A 23621-nucleotide genomic window follows, 5' to 3' on the forward strand; every position below is an offset into this window, starting at 1 on the left:
CATTTATCCAATATCATCTCAAACAAGGAAGCACGGAGGGAAAAGGGGGAGAGATCATGAGGCAAAAGAGGAGGAAATGAACAAGTGAGGAGTCTGAGAGCCGCATCCTAACAGAAAGGGTCTCCCAGTTCCTGGAGAGGAGGGCTCTTCAGGCAGCAATCCCCGGAGAAAGGGAGGATCCAGCTTCCTTAAGTGTCAGGGTTCGGGGCAGAGCACAAAGGCTTGAGCAGGAGAGGGACGTGTGGGGGTAGGAGAGGCCCCCTGGGGCTCCAGGGCACAGATGCTGGGCTTCTGCTTCCTCGACATCCTGCCCACTACCTGTGAGGGACCCTGTGTATCTGGGCACATGGGCATTCTGCTTGTATTTGAGACCAGAGCGAAAAGGGACAGTTTCGTGGACCCCATAATGATGGACCAGGATGAGAGGTGAGACGGCCTGGATTTAATAGCACAAGTGACAGCAGAGACCTGAACCAGCACTGGTGAGGTCACAGGCAGGGTCAGGGCAGTGATGGGTCGACACGGGAGTACAGGGCAAGCTTTCATCAGACATCCCCATCACACGGGGATTCCCTGTGGCTGTGGTTAGTGATGAGCTGTGTGACACTGATGACCAGCCTCCTCACCAGGCTGGGGTCCAGAGTGATCAAGGATGGGGTGTGGACCCACCAGGAGGCAGAGAACAGGGCTGAACCCCTGACTGTCCCTCACCTCTGTCATCGGCACAAAGGCAGGGATTTGCCTGGAATCCCTTGTCATCACTGCCATGGTGATCCCCGCTTCCCCGCTGACCCTTCTACAGGACATGGGGCCCTTGGATCTGAGCTCATCGGGGCATCACAAGCAGAGGGACATGGGCACATCTTGGGGCCCCTGCTCCTGACAGTCCACAGACCACCCCAACCCTGAAGTAGGAAATGCTCCAATGGGGTGGAGAGGAGAGGAGGGGAGGGCAGGACAGAGCCAGCACCTGTGGGTCAGGAAAACCACTCCCGGGCTTTCCTGCTTCCTGCGATGTATCACGGCGCCCCTCACTCCTCACGCTCTCTGCTCTGCCCCTTCAGGAGCAGAGTTCACACCCTGGGGGACAATCTGCCTTCCAGGATGGTCCACGGCTCTGCTGAAGGCACATCTGGGGAAGCCTCCTGCTCCTGATCTCCAGTGAGGGAGCTCAGCTCCACGGCTCCCTTGATCACACTTCAGTGGTATCAGAAATTGTTTTCATTTTCTGAGACTTCAGCAAAACTGACTGTACAATTGGGAGTAGACTTATTATGAACCAGAACATACCTCAGGAATTAATGGATTCTGGGGTATTATTTAACATTTGACAGTGCTCTAAGAACAAGCCCCTGACAGGCTGAGGCTCTCGTCCCAGTTTCCCGTCTACCTGTGTCTCTGAGAAGCCCTGTTGCACCAGCCTGCATGGTTAGAGTAGCCTCATCCTCAGGCTGCAGCCCAGAGACGAGCAGGAGCCCCTTGGCTGAGGCATCTTTGGATCCAGAAAACCCGCGGGGACCCCGACTGGTTCTTACTGGAGTCTGAGTGGTAGGACCGGAGGACTAAGGAGGGCTCGCTGGCTTCTGCTGGTTCCAGTAACAGCAGAGCAGCCAACATTGATGTCACTGCTCAGGGTGCAGGGAGCCACAGGGTCAGCTGTGGTCTGTGAGGGGACAGGGGTCTCCCCACACACAGGCATGAAACCAATGCCAGTCACAAGAGTCCAGGTTCAGGGCTGCTGATGCGACACCACAGCAGCACCAGGGGCTTCTGTTCTCTGAGAAACCATCAATACACGGGGTGGACTCAATAGACTTACAACTGTTTAGAAGTTAACACTACAACCATTAAATTAAGATTCTTCAAAATACCAAATGAAAATAAAGAAAACTCATGAGTTAGATCGATCTGAAATGAGCACGTGTCTGATAAGGTGGGATTGTGGAGTATTCTGGATTACCTTTCCCTAAATGACTCTACATGGAGCAGGGACAGGAAGAGCAGGAGGAGGTTTGGGGAAACCTCTGCAGTAAGTTGTGAAGTGGCCACCATTCTTTTCTCACGTGAAACGAAATTCAACTTTATGTCCATTTCTGAGCTGCTGCTACAGTGTCCGCTTCCCACAATGTGCAGTAATTGTGTTCCTTTCTCAGTAGCTGTGTCTGAGGCCCGATTCCACCAGCCAAAGTTCCGCACTGCTGGATTTGGAGCCTATTAGCAAGGTTCCTCTGACAGTGAAAATATCATTTTTGTGTATGAAAATTGAGGATAGGCATTTAAGGCTAAGGGAAAAGGAGAATAGAAGGAATAATCCCATTTATTCTAAAATACATCACTGTTAACTGTGGCCCCACAGCCAGGCAGCCAATGTGCAGACCCCCACGTGTGTGAAAGGGCAGTGACAGGGGAGCAGGACACAGGCGGTGACCTGTGCTCCGGACCCCCACGTGCGGGTGAGGCCCGGAGCTCAGGGTGGGGTCACTCCCCTGGTGAGGCCTCCTGTGAGCAGCAGGGGCTGAGTCCAGCTGAGCAGGAACAATCAAGCCTTGTCCTCCGCTGGGCCCAGAGATGGTCAGGGGGCCCCACCTGACTCGGACCCTCCAGCCTCGCTGAGACCCTGCGGGCGGGTTGTGACTCCTGTGTCAGGAGCCTGGGACTCAGCACGACTGAGACGGCAGCCAAGTTGCCCCCTTAGTGCCAACAGCGTTGCTGTTCCCAGGCAGGTGAGTGTGGCTGAGCGTCCATGGAGTCACCGACCCTGGCTGAGTCCCCCCTGCCTGAGCCCCGGACACCACGAGGGGTCAGAGCAGGCTGAGAGCAGGACCTGCTCCCTGTGCAGGAGAGGGCCCATGGCGTGGGGGTCTGCCAGGGCTGAGAGACGTTGATGGACCCCCAATTCGGACACTGAGATAGAGACTAACAGACCCTGTGTCCCCAGTGATGGGAGACAGATTTTCTGTGTCCTTTGAGACCCTCTTCCTGGGAATGGGCTGCTGTGGGGGCGGGTGGGGGCGGATTTGAGGACAGAGGGGAGAGAGGAGCCTCCATGCAAGGGCAGAGCCCTCGATGACCTGGATCCCAGGGTGGGGGCAGCAGCAGCAGAAGGTCCAGCAGAGCCTGAGCAGGGAACCCTGGGCTGCCCCACTTCCCACAGTTTGACAGGAATCCTGGTCTAGTCCCCCGCAGGCCTGGAGCCCTGAGGGAGCCTGAGAGGCGGTCACAGGAAAGGCAGGAGCAGCAGCCTGGGCCTTCACCTCAGCCCAAGGACAGCCGAGGACCTGAAGTGTCCTGAATCAGACGCAGCTGGACGCTGTCTCTCTGGTTCTGACCTGACCGTCATGGACTCTGTCTGCCAGGACCTGCCTCTGGCATTCAGGGCCTTCTGCTCAACTTCAGATATTCATATAAAATGTGGTTGCCAAAAGCAAAGCCTTGGTGAGGGCGCAGAATGAAGAAGAACTGAAAGGATTTCCCAGACCAATTCCTGGTGTGGGGCTCAGACCCCCGTTTTAAATCAAACAAACAACAGAATGTCTGTATTGGCAGAAGATGCTTCAGCCCCGAGAGGCCCGTGACTTGGGGAGAGCAGGTTTTTGTCTCACTTCCCCCCTGGCCTGGAGCACTGTGACAGTACTGCTACTGTAGTCACCAGTTGCACAGAAATAATCCGCCTCGTCCTCAGCCTGGAGCGAGCTGATGGTCAGGGTGGCTGTGTTGCCAGACTTGGAGCCGGAGAATCGGTCGGGGACCCCCGAGGGTCGACTGCTACTACCATAGATGATGGTTCTGAGGCCCGATCCTGGGACCTGTTGGTACCAGCCCACACCATATCTACCGATGTTGTTGCTGCTTCCAGAGCAGGTGATGGAGACCCTCTGGCCCAGGGAGCCGGACACGGAGGACGGCTGAGTCAGCACAGCCTGGGCCCAGGATCCTAGAAGGGAGAGAGACAGAGATGGTGAGTCTGGGGTCCAGACACGATAGCGGGGAGCACAGCATGTGTGTCTTTCCAAGACCTCTCCCCTGGCCCCGCATCCAGTCACCTGTGCAGAGAGCGACCAGGGTGAGGAGCAGAGGGGACCAGGCCATGGTGGACATGGTCAGGGCGTCCTGCTGTCTGTGGCCCCACAGCTGAGCAGAGCATCCCCACAGCACTCCTTCCCCTCTTCATATGCTGAGAGGGGGAGTGGCCTTTCATGCAAATGACCGTCCTTCCCACACCACCCCCACAATGCTCTGATCACCTCTGGGACCTGGGTCAGCTTCCTGTGCCCTAAGGAGTCCAGTGGGTGATCAGAGGCGGGGTTGTGTGGGGCTTGGGGATGGGAGGTCACAGCTGGGAACCCTGAGCAGAAAGCACCAGGAAGCACCAGGGGACTCATCTCAGATCTCATAGCTGCAGACCCACAGGAATGGCTTTGGATGGCCCCCTGGTGTCCTGGCCCAGACATACATCCTGTGACCTAGTGATCAGAGCTCTTAGAGTCAACTTTCCCAAAACTGGCTTTGAAGTTACACAGTTCAGGAAGAGTTGTGTTGGAAAAAAAGATCCAGGTGTAATTTACCCTGTAGTGCATGTGAGTGTTACACAGTGGATGTGTGACTTTGAGATTTTAAATGAACCAAAATGTGATCATGGAGTAGGAAAAATCTAAGGTCATCACTTAAAATAGATGCCTAAACTTAACTGAAGAAAATGTTGTGGTTCAGTCACTAAGTTGTGTCCGACTCTGGCTCTGTTTTAATTTTGCATTGCCATGGTACTATTTCTAAAACATAATGTTCCTTGTAGATTCTGTTCTTTAAATAAGATCATTTTAAAGCCTTTCTGACAAGCATCTCCACTAAAGGATTTTCATGTCTTAGCAGGACGTTCTCTCTGTGAAACAGGGCAGGCTGAGTTATCAGAGCCATGGGTCAGCCTCAGATCTGAGATGAGACACAGGACATGACAAGGCAGATCAGCTGTTCTCAGGAATCTCAGACGGGACCATGCACATGGTCAGACAGAGCAGCAGTCACGGCCCCAGGGGCAGAGCCCCAGGACAGGGTCTGCTTTCCCAGCCCAGGGCTCCAGCAGCTTCTCCTGGGCTCACTGTGCATAAAGTCAGTCCCACAGCAGCTGAGCACAGACACTCCTCAGCCAGGAAATCATTTCCCAGGTGTCAGGACCAGGCTTTCTCTCCCCTCCTGAATCCTGACTCGATGGGCACACGAGACAGAGTGTGAACGTTCACGGGATAAATCAGCTGCTGGGTGGGCATCACTGGGTCCCCTGGGAAATGAGGGGGAACCAGAGGTGGAACAGGGAGGGGTCGAGCTGGGGTCACACCTGAGAGCCAGAAACCTGAGGCTTCTCGGGAAGCAAGGGTTAGAGAGGTTCAAGGAGGGGGATGAGGAAGTGAGTGTTTCAGGAAGATCTGGAAACTCGTTCATGACTCTCTAAGAGCATGAGCTTGGTCATCACTGTGGAGGCCAACAGTGTATGATGTAGAAAGAGCGAGGCCCAGAATTGGGAGGAAAGTCACGAATGAGGAGAGCGGGAGGGCAGGCTCTGAGCAAAGAGATGAGGAGGAGCGGGCGCAGGCTGAGGAGAGCTGGAGGGGTTCACCGGGTGGGCTCTGGGGGCTCCTTCCCTCCTCTCTTTCTGGGAAGAGGGTGGGGACTGATGACTACCTGACCCCTTCATTCTCCAATTCTGGGTGTTCAGCCCCGGGTGCAGCTTCAGTCCCAGGAGGAGGCCTGGGGGCCGCGGCTCTGAGTCTGTCCCCTGAGAGGAACCACCTGCTCTCACATCCAACTCAGTCCGCTGAGCCTGGGTGCAGGGCCAGCTCAGGGGACCATGGGGGTGCTTGAGGGGCTGCCAGTTCTGAGCAGGTGCACAGCGCCCCCTGGTGACGCACCCGGGGAACGTTCTCGGCGGTGAGAGTGGGAGCAAGGTGCCGCTCAGTTACTTGGTTCTCAATCCTGTCTGACTCCTTTGCGACCCCGTGGACTCTAGCCCACCAGGCTTGTCTGTCCATGGGATTCTCCAGGCAAGAACACTGGAGAGGGTTGCCGTTTCTTGCTCCAGAGGATCTTCCCACCCCAGGGACAGAACCCACATCTCTTATGTCCCTTGCATTGGCAGGCGGGTTCTTCACCTCGAGTGACACCTGGGAAGCCTTATGAGAGGAAGCAGGGGCGCTCTTTTTTCCTGTCACCAAACACTCTGTCAATAAACAAATGAGTGAATTGAATAGCAATAAGTATTACACGTCTTTGATAGTGTGCAGATACTTCTTTTTTATTTCTCCTATTGTATTTTCAGGTGCTTCTGACTACTTTTTCTCCTTTTCCTACATTTATCTCCTTTTCCTTAGGACCCACAGTGTTTGTATCTGCTCATCAAATAGATTTGATGATTTGTCCCTAAAAACATCTGTCACCTGATTTCATCATCTCAGGCATCTCACCAGTGATGTCTATGCCTTCTCACTTCCCTTCAATATTTAGTATTCTGGTTCTTGATAGAAGTGACGATTTTTACTGGATCCTGGACTGTGTGGAAATTGCTTGTAGAAACTCTGGGTTCCATTTCCTTTTCCTTTAACAGAAATTGCTTCTGTGGTGGAAGCTCAGGGATGTGCATTCACTGCCCAGTGACCCAGCAAGGGCGCACTGACTCCCCTGCTCCGTGCTGCCGACTCCGACCTGGGAGCCGGGGGCAATTGCTGTGAGCAGCTCCTTCATCCAGGGGCGTGTGACCACCCCTTGTGTGCCGCTGGCCTAGGGAGGGGAGTCGAGCTGAGGGGGCAACTGTGCTGCAGTCAGGGCACACTCAGTCTGCTGGGTTCCATGATCTCAGGGACTCCAGGAAGGGAGGGGCAAACACCTTGCCCTGGGAGCCCCATGGCTGTGGGGGAAGCGGGTTTTTGTCTCCTTCTCTCTGGCCTGAAGCACTGTGCAAACTTTCAAGCCGTCAGCCCATGAGAAACAGTAATAATCAGTATCGTTCAGCATGAACTGAGGTGGTCAGAGAGGCTGAGTTGCCAGGCTTGGAGCCAGAGAGTCAATCTGGGAGTCCTGAGGGTTGTTTGCTATTTTCATATGTCAGGAGTCTAGGGGCCTTTCCTGGGAGCTGTTGGTACCAGCTGACATAAAGACCCCCAGTGTTGCTGCTCCTTCCAGTGAAGGAGAGGGTAACCCTCTGACCCAAAGTCCCGAACACGGAGGGCGGCTGAGTCAGCATAGCCTGGGCCCAGGATCCTGGAAGGGGGAGAGACAGACATGGTGACTCTGGGGTCCTGACAGGACAGCAGGGAGCAGGGCCTGTGAGTCTTCCCAGGGCCCTTCCCCTGTCCCCACATCCAGTCACCTGTGAAGAGAGCGACCAGGGTGAGGAGCAGAGGGGACCAGGCCATGGTGGACACAGTCAGGGCGTCCTGCCTTCTGTAGCCTCACAGCTGAGCAGAGTGTCCCCACACCGCTCCTTCCCCTCTTCATACCCTGAGAGGGGGAGGGTCCTTTCATGCAAAGGATCCCGTGCATCACACACCCTCCCAGGCCCTGGGCCAGGTCTCTATGCCTGACGGTGGCCAGAGAGTTGTCAGGGGTAAGGCTCTGTAGGTCTCAGGAATGGGAGTCACAGCTGGGAGCCCTGAGCAGAGGCCACCAGGCCTTGTCAAGGAGCTCTGTCGGGGGGCCCAGCTCTGCCTCCCACCACCCAGCTTCAGAAATGGACCCCGAGCGCCCCCCACCCCTTGTCCAGGCCCAGACACACATCCTGTGACCTGGAGACCAGGGCCCTCAAGGACAGATCCTGCCTCCTGCTCTGTGCACTGTCCCCTCTTTAGCACCAGGCCAGGTGCCCCTTCTGTGTCCCCCTGAGCTCAGGGCCATCATGGGCTCCCCTCAAATCCTCAGGATGAATCTGTCCAGGGCTTCCATGACTGCTCAGGGGTCAGGACCGAGGGGCATCTGAGACACAAATTCCTCTCAGATCAGGATCAGGTCAGGGCAGTGCCGGCCCCGGAGCGGGAAAGTGGGTCTCCTTCTGTGCAGGACAGCAGGGTCCCTCCTCTGTGGGCCTCCTCCCTGGTGGGCAGAGCCCTCCTTCCTCTGTGCGTCCCCTCAGCAATGAGGAAGAGGGGGCAGTTCTCTGAGGAGGGGGTGAAGGTGTGGAGAGAGGCCTGAGGTGGGACTCAGCATTCCTAAACGCCTGGATCTTTACCATGTGTTTGAACAAAAGAGCCTCTTGATGAAAGCGAAAGAGGAGAGTGAAAAAGTTGGATTAAAACCAAACATTTCGAAAACTAAGGTCATGGCATCTGGTCCCATCACTTCACGGCAAATAGATGGGGAAACAGTGGAAACTGACAGACTTCACGTTTGGGCTCCAAATCACTGCAGATGGGGACTGCAGCCATGAAATTAAAAGATGCTTGCTCCTTGGAAGAAAAGCTATGACCAACCTAGACAGCATATTAAAAAGCAGATACATGACTTTGCCAACAAAGGTCTGTCTAGTCAAAGCTATGGTTTTTCCAGTAGTCATGGAAAAGTTGAGAGTTGGACTATAAAGACAGCTGAGCACCAAAGAAATGATGCTTTTGAACTCTGGTGTTGCAGGAGACTTTTGAGAGTCCATTGGACTGTAAGGAGATCCAACCAGTCCATCCTAAAGGAAATCAGTCCTGAATGTTCATTGGATGGACTGATACTGAAGCTGAAGCTCCAATACTTTGGCCACCTGATGCAAAGAACTGACTCATTTGAAAAGACCCTGATGCTGGGAAAGATTGAGGAAAGGAGGAAAAGCAGATGACAGAGGATGAGATGGTTGGATGGCATCTCCAACTCAATGGACATGAGTTTGAGTAAACTCCAGGAGTTGGTGATGGACAGGGAAGCCTGGCGTGCTGCAGTCCATGGGGTCGCAAAGAGTCGGACATGACTGAGCTACTGAACTGAACAGAACTTACTGTGTGTGAAGCCTTCCACACGCTGGACCCTGTCCTATGGCCTGTCTTATGAAGTGGCCCCTCCCGGGCGTCTTTCCTGCAGGCACAGGGCACCGGCTGAAGGGTGCAGGCCTGGTGATGCTCCTGGCAGTTTTTATTGAGACTCTGAAGGGCTCTGAGCAGGGTGTGTCCCCAGGGATCCTGATACGTAATAGCTGTTAGGACCAACCATCCCAAATAGCAGGTTAGAGAAGGTAGAGGTCGAAGTGATTGGTTGGAAAAGAACGGTTGACTGTAGCTTGCCCTGCACTGGTGAGGTGTTACACTCTGGGTGTGTGAGATTTTAAACGAACCAAATGTGGTAATGGATTAGTGAAAATCTACAGTCATTCCTTAAAATCTGTGCATGAATTAAACTGACGGAAAATCGACGTTCTCTCTTAATTTTTCACTTACAAGGGTACAGTTCTGGAAAACTAATTATCATCGTAAGTTCTTTTTTTATTAAAAACTTCTTTTTAAATGACTTCATAGGTATCCTAGGAAATTTTAAATACTATCCAGTAAAAATATTTCTACAAAGATATTTGTATTCCTAACTTGTTTGGACTTTGACTGAGGCAGGGCTAGAACCAGCTCTTTCTGCCACATATTGCCTCTCCACTGGGGAGTGCTTATCTCTGAGCAGCCTGTGAAAACAGGGCAGGCTGAGGTATGGGAGCCATAGGTCAGCTCAGAGCTGAGTTGAGGGAACGTGCGTGACAGGTCAGGTCTGCTGACCTCGGACACTCAGAAGTGACCATAGGAAGATAGGCTGAGTTAAAGGAGGTCCAGGTAAGGCAGCAGTGACCGCCCTGGCCGGGAGGGGATGAGCTGGGGTCACAACTGAAGTCTGGAGACCTGAGGCTTCTCTGGTAGGAGGGCTAGAGAGGTTGCAAGGGAGGACAAGGCTGGTCAAGGAAGCCTGGAAACTGACCCATGACCTGATAGAGTGACGTTGGTCTGGAGAAGGAGGTCGCTGGTGAAGGGTTGTAGAGAGGAGCCCAGATTGGGGAGGAAAGTCATGGATTAGAGGGGTGCTCTTAGGAAAGAGCAAGAGAGGAGCAGAAGAGGCTGCAGGGAGTGGGAGCGGTGCAAGGGGTTATTATGTATTCCTAGTGAATTCTTTTCTTATTATATGAACATATTGATGACAGTTTGGCTGAACTTCTGATTTCATATATTTCATGTTACAAGTGTTAACATAAAGTATTAATAAAACGGGAAGGAACGAGTAATGGAGCCACAAAAACTGACACAATATCAGTTTCCATAGTTCACTTCAAAATGTTGAAATTGCCACATAACCCAACAGGGAACATTTTTAAATGACACAGATGGTGACAGCGGGTCCTTGCCTGCATCCCTCTTCCACTGGGAACACCCGGGCGTTCTGTGGGCAATGGCGCAGCCTCTGCAGGGGTCTCTTATCCCCTGTCCAGGTATCCCTGGAGGCCGAGTTTCCTGAAGGAAGTTCATTCTTCTTGTATGACCGTCCCTCTGTCCTCAGTTGGATTTCAGGTCTGGGCACTGACCCAACAACAGAGCAGCGGGAACTGAGAGGCAAGCCTGTGGCTCTGAGCTGAGAGCTGCCGTGTCCCCTGGGGGCCCAGGTGCAGGACATCACCCTCCAGTGAGGACCCTGCTGCCCACGTGGGCAAGAGCCAAGGGAGGAGGTGCCAGCCTGCCTGGCCAGGACCCTGGGCTCTCAGAAACAGGCCCACAGCGCCCCCTGCTGGACTCAGACCTCCTCCTCCCCCACTTCACACCACGGCCTCCTGGAAGGGCTTTTCTCACACTTGCAGCTGGGTCTTCCTGATGTCACCGCCCAGGGCAGTAGAATGAGTCGCCTTCATCTAGTTTGGGCTTGGTCATTGATTTTTCCAGGTACCTAATGAGAGATCCAACCAGTCCATCCTAAAGGAGACCAGTCCTGGGTGTTCACTGGAAGGACTGATGCTGAAGCTGAAACTCCAATACTTTGGCCACGTCATGTGAAGAGTTGACTCATTGGAAAAGACCCTGATGCTGGGAGGGATTGGGGGAGGAGGAGAAGGGGACGACAGAGGATGAGATGGCTGGATGGCATCACAGACTCAATGCATGAGTTTGGGTGAACTCCGGGAGTTGGTGATGGACAGGGAGCCCTGGCGTGATGCGATTCATGGGGTCACAAAGAGTTGGACACGACTGAGCGACTGAACTGAACTGAACTGAATGACCTCAGACCCCTCAATGGTATGCTAATACACTAACGAATTTCAGGATTCCCTGATGTCTGTGTTTGCTCTGCCCAGCTCGTGGGTTCACTGCCAGAACACAACCACCCGACCCGAGTTTCCAGGGTTCAAACTCCCAGTGTGCCTGTGGGTGGTACCTGGTCAGGATTCTGTCTGAGCTTCCTTCCCAGGTTGATAAGGAGTCAAGGTTGAATTTGCAGGGCCTCCCGGGACCTTCCCAGCCCAGACTGCATGGCTCTGCTCTTATTTCTCTCTTTGCAAAGAGAATAGGAGTCTCTCAGGAACGACAAAGCTCTTCTTGGTCACTTCCAGGGGTTCTCATTTACCCTTGATCATGGTCCTCACAGTACTTCTTTTTGACTCAGATATTTAAAGATGTTTTTAGTCTAATTTTATAATCTTTCAATATTAAACGTTTGATATAAAAAATTATGCCTATAAATGGGAATCTCATCCTTGTCTGGGCTGAGAAACCCATCCCAGACAAGGGTTTCATCTCTGGTGAGAAACCGTTATGACCGTTACCTGATCTTCATTGGACATGGTGAAGTCTAACGTTCTAACCTTCAATTGTTAGAATCCATAGATTTAATGGAGGTGGGATTATAAGGTCTGTGTCCAAAATAGTGACATTTATCCAATATCATCTCAAACAAAGAAGCAGGGAGGGAAAAGGGGGAGAGATCATGAGGCAAAAGAGGAGGAAATGAGCAAGTGAGGAGTCTGAGAGCCACATCCTAACAGGGAGGGTCTCCCAGTACCTGGAGAAGAGGGCTCTTCAGGCAGCAATCCCCATGGAAAGGGAGGCACCCAGCTTCCCTAAGGGTCAGGGTTCAGGGCAGAGCACAAAGCCTGGAGCAGGAGAGGAACGTGCGGGGGGTAAGAGAGGCCCCCTGGGGCTCCAGGGCACAGATCCTGGGCTTCTGCTTCCTCGATATCCTGCTCAGTACCTGTGAGGGACCCTGTGTATCTGGGCACATGGGCATTCTGCTTGTATATGAAGACCAGAGTGAAAAAGGGACAGTTTCGTGGACCCCATAATGATGGACCTGGATGAGGAGGTGAGACTGCCTGGATTTAATAGCACAAGTGAGAGCAGAGACCTGAACCAGCACTGGTGAGGTCACAGGCAGGGTCAGGGCAGTGATGGGTCGACACGGGAGTAGAGGACAAGCTTTCATCAGACATCCCCATCACACGGGGATTCCCTGTGGCTGTGGTTAGTGATGAGCTGTGTCACACTGATGACCAGCCTCCTCACCAGGCTGGGGTCCAGAGTGATCAAGGAGTGTGGACTTGATCCTGGGCATGTGGACCCACCAGGAGCCAGAGAACAGGGCTGAACCCCTGACTGTCCCTCACCTCTGTCCTGAATCACAAAGACAGGGACTTTGCCTGGAATCCCTTGTCATCATGCCATGGTGATCCCCGCTTCCCCGCTGTTCCTTCTACAGGCCGTGGGGCCCTTGGCTCTGGGCTCATCGGGGGCATCACAAGCAGAGGTACACAGGCACATCCTGGGGAGCCCCTGCTCCTGACAGTCCACAGACCACCCCAACCCTGAAGTCGGAAATACTCCAATGGGGTGGAGACGAGAGGAGGGGAGGGCAGGAAGAGCCAGCACCTGTGGGTCAGGAGAACCACTCCCGGGCTTTCCTGCCTCCTGTGATGTATCAGCGGTGCCCCTCACTCCTCATGCTCTCTGCTCTGCCCCTTCAGGAGTAGGGTTCGCACCCTGGGGGACGATCTGCCTGCTGGGATGGTCCACGGGCTCTGCTGAAGGCGCATCTGGAAAAGCCTTCTGCTCCTGATCTCCAGTGAGGGAGCTCAGCTCCACGGCTCCCTTGATCACATGGATGACCAGGGTGCACTTCAGTGGTATCAGAAGCTTTACATTTTCTGAGACTTCAGCAAAACTGACTGTACAACTGGGAGTAGACTTATTATGAACCAGAACATACCTCAAGAATTAATGGATTCTGGGGTATTCTTTAACATTTGACGGTGCTCTAAGAACAAGCCCCTGACAGGCTGAGCCTCTCGTCCCAGTTTCCCGTCTACCTGTGTCGCTGTGAGAAGCCCTGTTGCACCAGCCTGCACGGTCAGAGTCAGCCTCATCCTCAGGCTGCAGCCCGGAGACGAGCAGGAGCCCTGCATTGGCCGAGGCATCTTTGGATCCAGAAAACCTGCGAGGACCCCGGAGCCTGGTTCTTACTGGAGTCTGAGTGGTAGGATCGGAGGGCGGAGGAGGGCTCACTGGCTTCTGCTGGTTCCAGTAACAGCAGAGCGGCCAACACTGATTGCGGGGAGCGAGCTCCGCCCGTGGCAAAGGTCATGAGGAAGGAGGCTTGGCATACGCAAAGGCGGGATCAAGCCTCAGGAGTCTCCCTGGAAATTCTCGAGCATCTACCCCCAAAACCAGAGTCTGCCTACTTTCTGCTTTGTGCTTTCACCTACACCTCTGACTTTACAGGGGGCTGTCCCCCACTACCTCTCTCTGAAAAAAGTGTTAGCTTACAGCTCCAGTTAATAATTCCTGGGTGTGACAGTGTTTCAACCTACAAACTCCTTTGGAAATCCTCTAGCCTGCGTGAATAGGTTTTTTCAGCCACATGTGATTGTTCAGAGCCTCCCAGCTGTGAGAGGGAGGAGATGTTCTAAACTGTCTAAACACAGATTCTTTTGAGTAGTTAAAAGATTGATTAGAAATTGTATTGGTGAAGGGTTTTTCACTTATTGGGCCAATGTTTGCTGCTAAGTCTCCATACCCCTTACCTACTGTGTCCTTGGCAGTGTATTGATTGATATAATGGGTGTATAGAAATGTAAGTAGTAGCCTCAATGTTTGTAACCTTGGACCCTTGAGTTAATTCTTTTCTTGACTGAGCCCACCTCACCTTTGCCCTATAGGAATGCAGCTTTGTCCAATGCTTTTTTGGAGGCTGGTGCCTGACTTTGGAATAATCACCTTTAGAGAAAGATAAGTTTCTTAAAATGTTAACAGGCCTCCTGGCCAGAAGATGATGTAATTCACCTGAACTTTTGCATATGATAAGTTTGAAAGCCTGGCTTCGATTAGGACCAGGAACTGCTGTCCACCCCTTCCCCCGTTATCCTCTATGCACAACTTAAGGTATAAAAACTACTTTGGAAAATAAAGTGCGGGCCTTGTTCACCGAAACTTGGTCTCCCCATGTCGTTCTTTCTCTCACCTTCTGGCTGAATTATTCAGCCTCTTTTCTTCACTGTATTTTCCTACTGAGCTATCCTCATCCTATTACTCTTTATATCTTTGATAAAATATTTAAATAAATAGGTCGCCGACGCCGTCCCCGCTTCAAATACCCTGGATCAGCAGGGGCTGGTCCCCGGCAACTGATGTCACCGCTCAGGGTGCAGGGAGCCACAGAGTCAGCTGCGGTCTGTGAGGGGACAGGGGTCTCTCCACACACAGGCCCTGATTGCCGGTCACAAGAGTCCTCAGTTCAGGGCTGCTGATCCAATGTTGATACCCACAGCAGCACCAGCTCTAGGGGCTCAGCAATCCTGTGCTGAGAGAAACCAACAAAAAACAGGAGTAGAATTCATATACCTGCAACCTTATAGAAGAAAGTTAACAATGCAGCCATTAAGTTGAGATTCTTCTAAAATATCAGTCGAAAATAATAAGAAAACACACTACTCAAGATCAGAAATTAAAATGATAGTGTTTGAACATGTTGGAGTATTCCAAATTCCCTTTCCCCTAAATGGTCTTACATGGAGCAGAAGGACTGGGAAGAGCAGCTGAGGACATTTTGAGTGAAAACGTGCAGGAAGTTGTGAAGTACGGCCACACACTCTTGTTCTCACCGTGTGAAATGAATATGATTTTATGTCCATTTCAGAGCTGCTGCTACAGTGCCTGCTTTGACAGAGATGTTTCAGTCCCAGGAGGCCCATGTCTGGAGGAGAGCAGGTTTTTGTCTCACTTCTCCCCTGGCCTGGAGCACTGTGCCATGATAACTACTACTTTCGTAAGTTGCACAGTAGTAATCCGCCTCGTCTTCGGCCTGGAGCGAGCTGATGGTCAAGGTGGCCGTGTTGCCAGACCTGGAGCCGGAGAATCGGTCTGGGACCCCCGAGGGTCGACTGGTACTCCTATAGATGAGGGTTTTGGGGGCCGATCCTGGGATCTGTTGGTACCAGCCCACACAATTACCACCACCGATGTTGCTGCTGCTTCCAGTGCAGGAGATGGTCACCCTCTGGCCCAGGGACCCGGACACGGAGGGCGGCTGGGTCAGCACAGCCTGGGCCCAGGATCCTGGAAGGGGGAGAGACAGAGATGGTGACTCTGGGGTCCAGACACAAGAGCAGGGAGTAGGGCCTGTGAGTCTTCCCAGGGCCCTTCCCCTGTCCCCCCATCCAGTCACCTGTGCAGAGAGTGACCAGGGTGAGGAGCAGAGGGGACCAGGCCATGGTGGACACGGTCAGGGCGTCCTGCCTTCTGTGGCCCCACAGCTGAGCAGAGCGTCCCCACACCGCTCCTTCCCCTCTTCATACCCTGAGAGGGGGCGGGGCCTTTCATGCAAATGACCCCCCAGCTCTCTGACCCCACCCAGCTCTCTGTCCCCACACCTTAGGTCTCTGATCCCCCAGCTCTCTTACCCTCCCTGGGCCCTGGGTCAGGCCCCTGTGCCTTGGGGTAGCCAGATCAGGGGCGGGGCTGTGTGGGGCTTGGGAGTGGGAGGTCACGGCTGGGAGCCTTTCATGCAAATGACCACTCCCCCACTCCGAGTTACACTGTGGGTGCATAACTCTTCAGAATTGCCTGGGAATGTCCCCTGTGTCCCATCCAGACACACTCCCTGTGACCTGGTGATAAGAGCTCTTAGAGTCAACCCTCCCAAACTGGTTTTGAAATTACACAGCTCAGGAAGTGTTTGGTTGGAAAGGAACAGCCAAGGCTGTTACCCTGTAGTGCACGTGCGTGTTGCACTGTGGGTGTGTGACTCTGAGATTGTAAATGAACCACAATGTGTTCACGGATTAGTGGAAATCTAAGTCGTCACTTTAAATAGGTGCATAAATATAACTGAAGGAAGTGTTGAGTCGCTAAGTTGTGTCGGACCCTGGTTCTGTTTTAATTTTGCATTGCCTCGGTACTGTCTTTAAAACATCATTTTCTTTGTAGGTTCAGTTCATTAAATACAATTTTAACTAAATCACATGAGAGGTATCTTATGAAATTTTATTATTAAGTAAAAGAACATATTTAGAAAGATATTGGCATTCTTAATTCTACTGGCCTCTGAGCGAGGCAGGGCCAGAACCAGTCTTTCTAATACTTATGGATCTCCACTGAGGGATTTTCATGTCTTAGCAGGACGTTCTACCTGTGAAACAGGGCAGGCTGAGTTATCAGAGCCATGGGTCAGCCTCAGATCTGAGATAAGACACAGGACAAGACAAGGCAGATCAGCTGTTCTCAGGAATCTCAGACGTGACCATAGACATGGTCAGACAGACCAGCAGTAATGCCTCCTGGGGTAGAGCCCAGGGAGAGCATCTGCTTTTCCAGTGAGGGCCCCAGCAGCTTCTCTGCTCACTGTGCATAAAATCAATCCCACAGCAGCTGAGCACAGACACTCCTCAGCCAGAAATCGTTTCCCTCATCTCAGGACCAGGGTTTCTCCTCCCACCCGATTCTTCACTTGATGTGCACACAGATCGGAGTGTGAGCACTCAGGATAAATCAGCTACTAGAGGGGTTCATGGATCCCCTGGGAAACAAAGGGAACCTGGAGAGGAGCAGAGGGATAACGAACTTGGGTCACACATAGACCCAGAGACCTGAGGCTTCTTGGGAAGGAAGGGGTTAGAGAGGTTCAAGGAGGGGCCGAGGAAGTGAGTGTCCAGTTCAGGAAGATCGGAAACACGTCCATGACCTTCTGACATGGTCATGACCATGCAGGTCAACAGTGCAGGTTTGTAGAGAGAGAGGCTCATGATTGGGGGAGTCATGAATGAGGTGAGCTGGAGCGGAGACTCTGACTAAAGAGATGAGGAGGAGCGGGAGCAGGCTGAGGAGAGCTGGAGGGGTGCACGGGGTGGGCTCTGGGGGCTCCTCCCCTCCTCTCTTTGTGGGAAGAGGGTGGGGACTGACGACCACCTGACCCCTTCACCCTCCACTTGTGGGTGCTCGGCCCCGGGTGCAGCTTCACTCCCAGCAGGAGGCCTGGGGGCCGCGGCTCTGAGTCTGTCCCCTGAGAGGAAGCACCTGCCGCCACGTCCAACTCAGGCCGCTGAGCCCAGGAGCAGGACCAGCTCAGGGGACCATGTGGGTGTGGTGAGGCTTTGCCAGTTCTGAGCAGGTGCACAGCGCCCCCTGGTGGCGGATGTGGGGAACGTTCACGGCGGTGAGAGTAGGAGCAAGGTGCTGCTCAGAGGCTTGGTTCTCAATCCTGTCTGACTCTTGTGACCCCGTGGACTGTAGCCCACCAGGCTCCTCTGTCCATGGATTCTCAGGCGTGAACACTGGAGTGGGTAGCCGTTTCTTGCTCCAGAAGGTCTTCCCAACCAGGGGACAGAGCCCACATCTCTTATGTCCCTTGCATGGGCAGGCGGATTCTTTACCACTAATGACACCTGGGAGCCTTATGAAGAAGTAGAGGCTGCCTTTTTTCCTGTCACCAAACACTCTGTCAGTGAACAAATAAATGAATTAAATAATAAGTTTTACATGTCTTTGATAACATACAGAGAATTCTCTTTTATTTCCATGTATTTTATTTTCAAATGATTCTGACTACTTTTTCTCATGATTCTTTTTCTTTTTCGTTCATTTATCTCCTTTTCCTTAGGACCCAAGAGTGTTTGTATTTGCTCATCAAATAGATTTGAAGACTTATCCCTAAAAATATCTGTCACCTGATTTCCTCATCTGAGGCATCTCAGCATTAATGTCTATGCAATCTCACTTCCCTTCAATAATTAATTTCCTGGTTCTTGATAGAAGTGACGATTTTTACTGGATCCTGGACTGTGTGGAAATTACTTGAGGAAAGTCTGAGTTCCATTTCCTTTTCCTTTAACAGGAGATGCTTCTGTGACGGAAGATCAGAGATGTGCATTCACTGTCCAGTGACCCAGCAAGGGCAGCACTGACCCCCCTGCTCTGTGCTGCCGACTCCGACCTGGGAGCCGGGGGCAACTGCAGTCAGCAGCTCCGTCATCCATGGGTGTATGACCACCCCTTGTGTGCCGCTGCCCTAGCGAGGGGAGTTGAGCTGAGGGGGCAGCGGAGCTGCAGTCAGGGCACACTCAGTCTGCTGGGTTCCGTGGTCTCAGGGACTCCAGGAAGGGAGGGGCAAACACCTTGCCCTGGGAGCCCCATGGCTGTGGGGGAAGCAGGTTTTTGTCTCCTTCTCTCTGGCCTGAAGCACTGTGCAAACTTTCAAGCCGTCAGCCCATGAGAAACAGTAATAATCAGTGTCGTCCTCAGCATGAACTGAGCTGGTCAGAGAGGCTGAGTTGCCAGACTTGGAGCCAGAGACTCGATCTGGGACCCCTGGGGGTCGTTTGCTAATTTCATAGGTCAGGAGTCTGGGGGCCTTTCCTGGGAGCTGTTGGTACCAGCTCACATAATAACCCCCAATGTTGTTGCTGCTTCCAGTACAAGAGATGGTGACCCTCTGACCCAAAGTCCTGAACACGGAGGCCGGCTGAGTTAGCCCAGCCTGGGCCCAGGATCCTGGAAGGGGGGACAGACAGAGATGGTGACTCGGGGGTCCAGACACGAGAGCAGGGAGCAGGGCCTGTGAGTCTTCCCCAGGCCCTTCCCCTGTCCCTGCATCCAGTCACCTGTGCAGAGAGTGACCAGGGTGAGGAGCAGAGGGGACCGGGCCATGGTGGACACGGTCAGGGCGTCCTGCCGTCTGTGGCCCCACAGCTGAGCAGAGCGTCCCCACACCGCTCCTTCCCCTCTTCATACCCTGAGAGGGGGAGGGTCCATTCATTCAAATGACTCGCACCCATCCGGCCCTGGGCACTGGCTCAGGCCCCTGTGCCTGAGGGTGGCCAGTGGGTGGGCTGGGGCGGGGCTGTGTGTGGCCCTGGGGTGGGAGGTCACAGCTGGGAGCCACGAGCAGAGGCCACCAGGCAGCGCCAGGGTCCCAGCTCCCATCCCCCTAACCACCCTCGGAACGGCCCCCGAGCGCCCCCTGGTGCCCTGGCCCAGACACACATCCTGTGACCTGGTGACCAGAGCCCTCAGGGAAGCCCCTGACCTGCTCTGTGCTCTGTCTCCTTCTTGCCTTCAGGCCAGGAGCCCGTTCTGTGTCCCCTGTGACCTCAGGGCTGTCTGTGGGCTCCCCTCCGACCCTCAGGGTCAGTGTGTACACGGCGTGCTTGGCAGCTCAGGGGTCAGGACTGAAGGGGCGTCTGGGACACATATTCCTTTTATCAGGGTCAGGTCAGGACAGTGACGACCCCATGGAAGCAGCCTCCCGACTGTGCAGGATGGAGGTGCTTTCTCCTTCATTAGAAATGAAGCAGTGCCTTACACACGCGCGCACACACACACACACACACACAGCTTGCTTCGAGGTCCTTTCCCTGTGGATAATAAGCATTTCGTTTTTATACTCCGTGACCCCACTGTACTAGTTCCTGGTCTCCTCTTTCCCAAGTTAAATAAAACATCTGCCACGTGTTCACTCCCCATAGGCTTGGAAAGCAGAAGCCACCTTTCTGAGGGAGGCTAACTCTGCTCCCAGCTCCCAGGACACGGAATGAAGGTGACTGTGGTGGCACCACCTGTGTCCAGGTGCCCGGATCAGCATCACCCCTGTCCTCCTCCTCTTTCATCCAAGGATAGGAGCCCCCAGTTGTCAAGGAAGCTGAGTGACCGCGTCTGGAGCCAAAGGACCAATCGCGGCTCCTGAGGGCTGGAGACCCGCAGGCATCGTGGTCTGGGGTCTCTGCCTGGGACCTGTTGGTTCCCGGACACCTCACACCGCCAGCTCTGCCACTCTTTCCAGGACTAGAGGACCTGAGCACTGAGCTGGACAATGGGCCCGGCTGAGACAGCGCAGACAGTGCTCAGGACTCTGTGCTCAGCTGCGAGGGGGCAGGTGGCACGTCACTGCTGCAGAGCCTGACTCTGAGCAGGCAGAGTGACCCTTGTGTGGTGTCAGGAACCACCGTCCTTCCTTCTGACCTCTAAGGGCTCTGCCCCGTCCCAGCTGCTCACACCCCTCCAAGTTCTCAAGGGAAACAGGTATAAGGAAGCAACACTGTAAATAATGCAGGGACTGCACAGCCCGGCTACTCACTGTTTTCCTGGAAGAAAATATTTCACTCTTGCTCAAATTTTCTTTTATCTTTCTTGCTGAATGTTTATTGTTATCATACAAATACAGTCAAATCTTAAGTTTTTTTTTTATTTCTGGGACCAAAGTAACACATTTTTGAACTACTTTTAAATTTACATAATTTTAAAATTATATACTATTTTTAGTAATTGTGGACTTGAACATTTCCCTATTCATTCTCATTAATTTTCAGCATAATTTCATATTTATGACTCATTGGAAAACACCTTTTGCTAGGAAAGATTGAGGGCAGGAGGAGAAGGCAATGACAGAGGTTGAGATGGTTGGGTGGCCTCATGGACCCAGTGGACTTGAACTTGGGCAAACTCCAGGATGGTGAGGGACAGGGAAGCCTGGTGTGCTGCAGTCCATGGAGTCAGACACGACTTAGCAACTGAACAACAAATTGCTTTACAATGTGATGTTGTGCTACTTTTAATGACTTATCTCAGTGACACTCAGTGTTTTGAACGACAGATGAGGAGTAACTGTTCACTGTGCCTTTAATTTCTCTTGCATGTTCGTCTTTTCAGGGCACAGCCTTCTGATCTTCCTCAGATTTATCTTTAAGTGTTTTCTATTGATTGTATCATACAAGTTAGTGGTTTTATTTCAGAAACTGGAGGGTCATTACCTCCAGTAATGATAATACAATGATAATGAAAATACAATTCATTTCTGCTTATTGGCTTTTATGTCACAAAATCCCAAGTGAAACACTCACAGAAGCCTGTCTTATTGAGCCCTTGACCCTGAGCTGGGCCTGGCCTGAAACCACCTCTTCTGGGCTCAGCCAATGTCTTCATCGAAAAGTTTTTATCTCTGAACAAGCAATGTTTGCCAAGAAAACCTGCATTGGATAAGAGTACTTAGCAATCTAAAAGCTAAACTGAAGCAAAAGATACATTATTATCAAATCTGCTGGTTTATGGAAAATCGGTTGCTTGTCTAACATCTGACAGTTGGAAGTCACCCCCTGAACTAGACTTCATCCAAGCCACGAGCAGGGGTGAGTGGAGGAGGTTTCTGTCTCACTTCCTCACTGGTCTGGAGCTCCGTGTAAGCGTTAGTGTCGCCATGCCACACAGCACAGTAGTAGTCGGCCTCGTCCTCGGGCTGCAGCCCAGAGATGAGCAGGAGCCCTGCATTGGTCGAGGCATCTTTGGATCCAGAGAAGCGGCTGGGGACCCCGGAGCCCTGGTGTTTATCCGAGTCTGATTTGAACCTCAGGAGGTACCGGAGAGGGTTCCCTGCCTTCTGCTGATACCAGTATATTGCTATAGTTGCTAACATTGTAGCCACTGCTCAGGGTGCAGGAGAGTCTGGCTGATGCTCCCAGAGACGCAGAGACGGCGACGGCTGAGTCAGCACAGGCTGGGAGAGGGAACCTGCAGACACAATACAGGGGAGATGGGGCAGGAGCTGCAGGAAAAGGTTCCCAGAGTCTGCACCCCAGGGGCTGATGAGGCTGGGACTGAGCCCTGGTGCCTGGGGCCTGTGCCTACCTGTGTAGTGAGAGAGGAACATGAGCAGGAGAGGAGTCCAGGCCATGGTGCTCACAGCTTCCTGATCCCCATAGTGGGGCTGGGCTGCCCCAGGTCTTCTTTTCTCGCCCAGCCTCTGCCAGAGGAGGGGCTTGCCATGCAAATAGGGGTCCACCCAGGATCCGCCCAGCCCATCTCTCAGCCCTGATGCTGGAGCTCAGCTCACAGCCCAGACTCAGGGGGTGGAGGGGAGGTCCCTCTTGGGAGACCCTGGAGGAAGCACCTGCTGAGACCACATGACAGGGACTCTGCAGCCAGAGACGACACACTGCTGAGTGCCCCCAGGAGTGCACGCGCCGCCCCCAGCCCAGCTCCAGGAGTCAGTGATGCTCCCTGAGCAGCTGTGGATGGACCCCAGGGCAGTCCCACAGCGCCGCCTGCTGTGCACATGTGAAAAAGTAAAAACAAAAAGCAAAAAATAACCTCTAGAATTAAGGAGGTAAAATGCAAACTTTTCTAGGAAGGTGCATCGGTGGCTAGTAGAGAAAACAAGCAAGAAGATTAATTTCCTTGGAAAAATATGGAAATCTTACTATTGAATTAGCCCACAAAAAGACATAACATGCATTTCCTCACCTGAAATATGTAACAAACTTGAGCCACTACATTGTTCTAATCGATTTGCATTGTATGCATGTCTTTTTAAAAACATTGAAAAAGGATGCAATATTTCCTAGTTTTTTGAGAATTAGTTAAAACATTTGTACATATACCCGAAAAATTTATGAGGAAATATTACAAGCCACTAACATTAAGTATTGATCAAAATGTTCTAATCAGAAAGTTAACAAAAATTTCAAAATTTAAGAACTTGATACTGATACTGAATGTTATTTTTCCTATCTACAAGTTGTATTTTATATTAAGACATATTAAAAATACATTTAGAACCAAGAATAAAATCCATGTAAAAATAGAAACACCTAGACACAATTGTAGTACTGCTGGTACATACTCATTTACATACGTGTAATTTCGTGCAGGAGGACTTAATGTCTCCATTAATTGGGAAAAATTAAGGGACAAAAATAATGCTAATCAATGTAAAGTAAAATTATGGTTTTGTGTTCAGATTAGATGTTCTTGTAACTTAGCTATTTAATAAAATTCATAAGATTATTTTCTTTTCTCAACATGTGTTTGTGAGAATCATCTCATATCAAACAAAATGTCAAAAATGGGTATTAATCTTCCTTTTTCTGATTTGCTCTTGCTTCTTTCTTTTCACCAGCTATTTGTAGGCCTCCTAGACAACCACTTGCCTTTGACATTAACGTTTTCTTGTGGAGATGATCTTGAGCTCTGCCGTCCTGTAAACAATGTCACAAAAACTCCATTCCAGTAAGCTCTTCAGGCCCTCTAGCTCAGATATCTAATCCCTTGAATACCTGTTTCTCACTTCACAGCTGTAATTATTTATCATAAGGATTTGATTTAGGTCATAAAGGAATGGGTCTCGTGGTTTTCCCACTACTTTCTTCCATTTAACGTCTGAATTTA

The 23621-nt window shown here is 52.0% G+C and overlaps 2 protein-coding genes, 1 pseudogene and 1 gene segment (V, D, J or C); 1 reads left to right on the forward strand and 3 right to left on the reverse strand.

The window, feature by feature from the left end:
• The window catches only part of LOC789205 (immunoglobulin lambda-1 light chain-like), a 448173-nt gene that overhangs the window by 4516 nt on the left and 420036 nt on the right, over window positions 1-23621 (forward strand). The window lies entirely within an intron of this gene.
• LOC112441499 (immunoglobulin lambda-1 light chain) lies at window positions 3650-4146 on the reverse strand (the record flags this gene model as incomplete). Its single annotated transcript, XM_024977848.2, is given in 2 exon segments — window positions 3650-3934; window positions 4044-4146. Coding segments are annotated over 2 exon segments (340 nt in total), but the record flags the coding sequence as incomplete, so codon positions are not given.
• Window positions 14910-15735, reverse strand: LOC511353 (immunoglobulin lambda variable 1-40-like). The segment is given in 2 exon segments: window positions 14910-15527; window positions 15637-15735. Coding segments are annotated over 2 exon segments (429 nt in total).
• LOC112442068 (immunoglobulin lambda variable 5-39-like) lies at window positions 20574-22144 on the reverse strand (annotated as a pseudogene).

The sequence above is a fragment of the Bos taurus genome, chromosome 17 (genome assembly GCF_002263795.3).
Source record: "Bos taurus isolate L1 Dominette 01449 registration number 42190680 breed Hereford chromosome 17, ARS-UCD2.0, whole genome shotgun sequence".
Lineage (NCBI taxonomy): Eukaryota > Metazoa > Chordata > Mammalia > Artiodactyla > Bovidae > Bos > Bos taurus.